The sequence below is a fragment of the Etheostoma spectabile genome, chromosome 10 (genome assembly GCF_008692095.1).
Source record: "Etheostoma spectabile isolate EspeVRDwgs_2016 chromosome 10, UIUC_Espe_1.0, whole genome shotgun sequence".
Lineage (NCBI taxonomy): Eukaryota > Metazoa > Chordata > Actinopteri > Perciformes > Percidae > Etheostoma > Etheostoma spectabile.
In genome coordinates, this window is record NC_045742.1 from 14,564,728 (window position 1) to 14,568,729 (window position 4,002).

At 39.4% G+C, this 4,002-nt stretch overlaps 1 protein-coding gene across 1 annotated transcript in view; it reads right to left on the minus strand.

The window, feature by feature from the left end:
• The window catches only part of ubxn1 (UBX domain protein 1), a 5,306-nt gene extending 1,588 nt beyond the window's left edge, over positions 1-3,718 (minus strand). Inside the window, exons 1-8 of the mRNA XM_032528242.1 lie at positions 3,589-3,718; positions 2,989-3,053; positions 2,669-2,722; positions 2,430-2,557; positions 1,549-1,639; positions 1,107-1,298; positions 304-355; positions 73-195 (exon numbers count right to left, since the gene is read on the minus strand). Of these exons, the coding sequence (XP_032384133.1) occupies positions 73-195; positions 304-355; positions 1,107-1,298; positions 1,549-1,639; positions 2,430-2,557; positions 2,669-2,722; positions 2,989-3,047 (699 nt within the window). The 5' untranslated portion in view covers positions 3,048-3,053; positions 3,589-3,718. The remainder of the gene's footprint in view (positions 1-72; positions 196-303; positions 356-1,106; positions 1,299-1,548; positions 1,640-2,429; positions 2,558-2,668; positions 2,723-2,988; positions 3,054-3,588) is intronic.
• Positions 3,719-4,002: the final 284 nt, after the last annotated feature.

The following is a 4,002-nucleotide window of genomic DNA, read 5'->3' on the forward strand; positions in this document are numbered from 1 at the left end:
CACTCATGTGTGCTCTGTGCTTAAGTGGTGTGAAGCACAGCATGTAGGTGTATGAGTAACTGAAGCCTGTACCTGTATCCTGGACTCATCGTACTCCTTCTTAGTGGGTGGAGGGCCGTGACTGGTGGGTGACGAGGGGCTGGGTGGGGCAGGTTGGGACGTTGCCGCCGAGCTTGGGGGTGCACCCCCTCCAAACTAAAAAAAAAAAAAAGATTATATTATTGGTTCCGACAGAAGTGGTAAGAAAATGAAGTGAACCGGAAAAAAATTGATAAGTAACTACATGAACAATGATTGGGTTACCTTTTGTGCTCTCTCCTCTCTGTCTCGTGCAATCTTATCTTTAACCCTTTGCCTGACAGGAAGAAAGACAAGCAACACAATGACAGACATGAAAAACGTACAGGAGTTCACAGTCAAACTACTTTTCTGACTTTGACAGTTGTAGTGTGTTGTAGTGTAGGATCACCACAGTTTGATGCCAACTTCAACTTAAAAAGGTAACGTGTCTGTTCGATCGCACATGAATATGAATTTGTCACTTATTTCTGGTCTTAGCTTTTGAGTTTATTATCTTGTATTTGGCTGTGGCATTCCCTCCTAAACTTTCCCCAATTCCATTATTTCCACCCACTGTTTATTTCATGAATAAACAGGATGGCCTTCCATTTTTGTTATAAAATGGAATTCAGCCACTGTTAATTCCCATTTTTATACTGTCAACTATTTTTTGAGCAATTCATACATCATAATGACGAGATAAAATTGCATTTAGTAATTTATTTTGTAAAACTTTCCCTTTTCTTTAATGGGAGTCAAGTAAACATTTTTGGGGGAAAGGAAAATATGGAGTGAAAACCTCTTTGGATGTTTAGGTACTTTTATTACTTCATTCCTGGTCAAACATGACAATTTGGTCCATAAAACGTACTGTTACTTTGCTTGATATCAGACAGAATTGTCAACTCGTAACACTCCATCTTCTGTCAGCTCGTGGAGTGGGCAGATTCAAAGGTCTGAACCAGGCAAACTATTACTACTACCACCCAGAGCAAATAATCACTGACATCATTATGTGAATAAATGAGTAATAATAAATACTTTACCTTGCCATTTTGTCCTCCATCTTCTCTTTTCTGCGCTGATCGGCGAGTTTTTTCATATCATCATCCTGCAGCTTTTGACGAATCTGCTGCAGCTCTTGGCCATGTTTCCTTCGCTGCTTCTCCCGCTCCAACTCTTCTGCCCGCTCTCGCTCTCGTCTCTCTGCCTGCTTCACCCGCATCAGCTCTTCTAGCCTGAAAAACAGACACACAGGCATTTGCCTCTCTTACACATTGAAGATGTTCAATCTCTCTAACAGGACGAGGAATGAATGAACAGAATATTGAATATTTCCAAATTATGTTTGGCTTCTAAACTAATGGTCACAGATTACATTTTCAGTGATATATACGTTTAGTAAAGTAACACGGTTAATTAAGGAGAAGAAGCTGTGAGATGGACAGACAGTATTGCATGGATTGTGTCAAGCACGTGCAATCTGACCTTTTAACTTGTTCAAGTTTCTCCTCCTCTGACATTGGAATCTTTGCACTCTCCTCATTTTCATTGTAGCTGCTGTCTCCACCTGCTGTCCCTGAAGCCAAAAAAATGCACATGAGTAAGTGAAAGAGGTAAAAAGAGAGGAAGAGATATGTATCGTGTGTTATGGAAATGTCTTCCTGCCAACCACAATTCAAAGCAAAAAGTCCATGCTGATATAACAGGTTTACCTAACATACACATCTAACACCACAAACCTTAAACCCTTAGTGTGGACAATGAAAATCTCCACAACAAAACACTAACCGGGAGACAAACAAAGTGTACCGACCACTTCAACCACCTTGGTGGAGGTGATGGCAATGAGAAGAGAAAGCTAAAACTGAAGAAGAAAAACAATACACAGAGAGAAAGAGACAGAGAGACTAACCAACATATATCACATCATGTTCAGTATAAATTAACAATTTAGAGTTTATACCTTGTTTATAGATGGAAAATGCAAGCCGTGGAACAAGCGACTATAGAATTAGGTGATATGGATAAAATCCTCTGTCACATGTGTAACTTTATATCAGAATATCAATATATATCCTGATGTTGTAAATATTCTAGACCAATCGTATAGAAACTGTTTATGGATGAAATAACCAGATGGGATAGTGTGTTTTTGTCTAATCATGTGAATGAAAAACTAAAAATCACTATTGCCCACATTGTCCTAATACAAAGATATCAGAGCGAAGGCTACCATGGTGCAAACATTCTGAAAAAAATATCCCACGGTAGACAAATTTATATTGCCCCTTGGTATATATCGTCATATATTGCACATCCCTAGGTGGCTTTCATGGTGGTGTGTGGCATACTTCCATTGCCCTGACCTTCAGCAGTGTCTGCTAGTGACGGCTGTTCTGTGGTGGACTGGCTGTCTGCTTCTCCTCCCAGGACGTTCCCCACGGGCGGCACATAGGGCTCATCAATGTCTGGGTCGTTCTCATGTTCCATTAACCTGGGGAAACCACATCACACACGTAAGATGAGTGTGACTTTCCGTGATGACAGAAGACCGTCTCCATCCAGTCGATTTAAAAACTAGTATGTCAATGTCCGTCAGACTTACCAATCCATGGCTTGTTCTATTCCCTGGTTGCCTGTGTGGGCCACTGCCTTTTCCCTGAAAGCACCAGATAAAAGGACAGACAAGTTCTACTTTCACTTCTTTGAAAGCATTCTCAGATATAGGTACTACATTACCCAGGATGATTAATTGATTGATGATTTAATTTATGGATATCAAAGACAAAAAAAATCCAAGAGATAACATGTTAAGTGTTAAGACTTATTTGAAACATTGTCACTGATGTCCTAGAACAACCCGGACAGACAAACACACACATAACATACACAGAAATATGAATTTGGGGATTTGGTGTCACTCACGCTCTGTTTCTGTCAAAGCCCATCTCCAGCAGGCTCTCTAGCGTTGTAAGCTCTGCCATTTTGACCTGAAACGGAATGTATGAATACCGGCACATTGACAACAGAGTCATCAACTTTCAATTGTGTATATTGTTACACTACGGTCATTTGCTGATCACAAAGAGTAAGTCACAATAATGGTCCCGCACGCTTCTGAAAATTAAAATTACTATTACTAGAGTAATTACAACAGTTCTGTATTAAGGAGCTATAGTCAGAATATAACACGGTGTGAACAAATATTACTCTTTACTTAACTAGAAGCCTACAAAAATACACGTTTAGTTCTATTTGAAGCAATTTAACATCACAACCATCGTTACGCTGAGTGCTAAAATTAGCATTAACGTGGCTAACGCTCAAATTGCGAAAGCTAGCAGAGAAGCCTCGCTGGCTAGCACGATTAAAAATGACCAAGAACTCTCATAAGCTTTCCATCACTTTCGCTATGAATGTTTGTTTGTATGCTACATGTTAAGGCAGGCAAACGTGTTGTTGTATTTTATAAAAAGGTAATATCAGCTAATATATTCATGAAGGCAACGTTCGTTAGCTACTCACACATAAGTCAACACCGCTTCAACAGTACGGGAACCAACATGGGTCAAACAGAACCAGTGAATAGCGATTTTTTTTTGTTGCCCCCATGCCATTTCCGCCAAAGCGATGGAAATCCAGATACTGTAAGTCATTATATTAGAAAACTCTCTCGAAATAATGACCTAGTATCTCAAAATTATGACAGGTATCTCTAAATAATGACAAACATACTTATCTTGAAAAAAAGGACAGTATGCAAATAATTATTATGTAGCTATTGTGTGTCAGTTTCTCACAAGCTGCGTTTATAGATGTGTTCAATGTACTTTCTTGGCCTGGGTAATAGGACATGAAGGATACAAACGAGTAGATGCCTCTATGTCTGTCTTAATTATTTTACGAATTCATTATTATAGATGTCACTGAACATTGGTG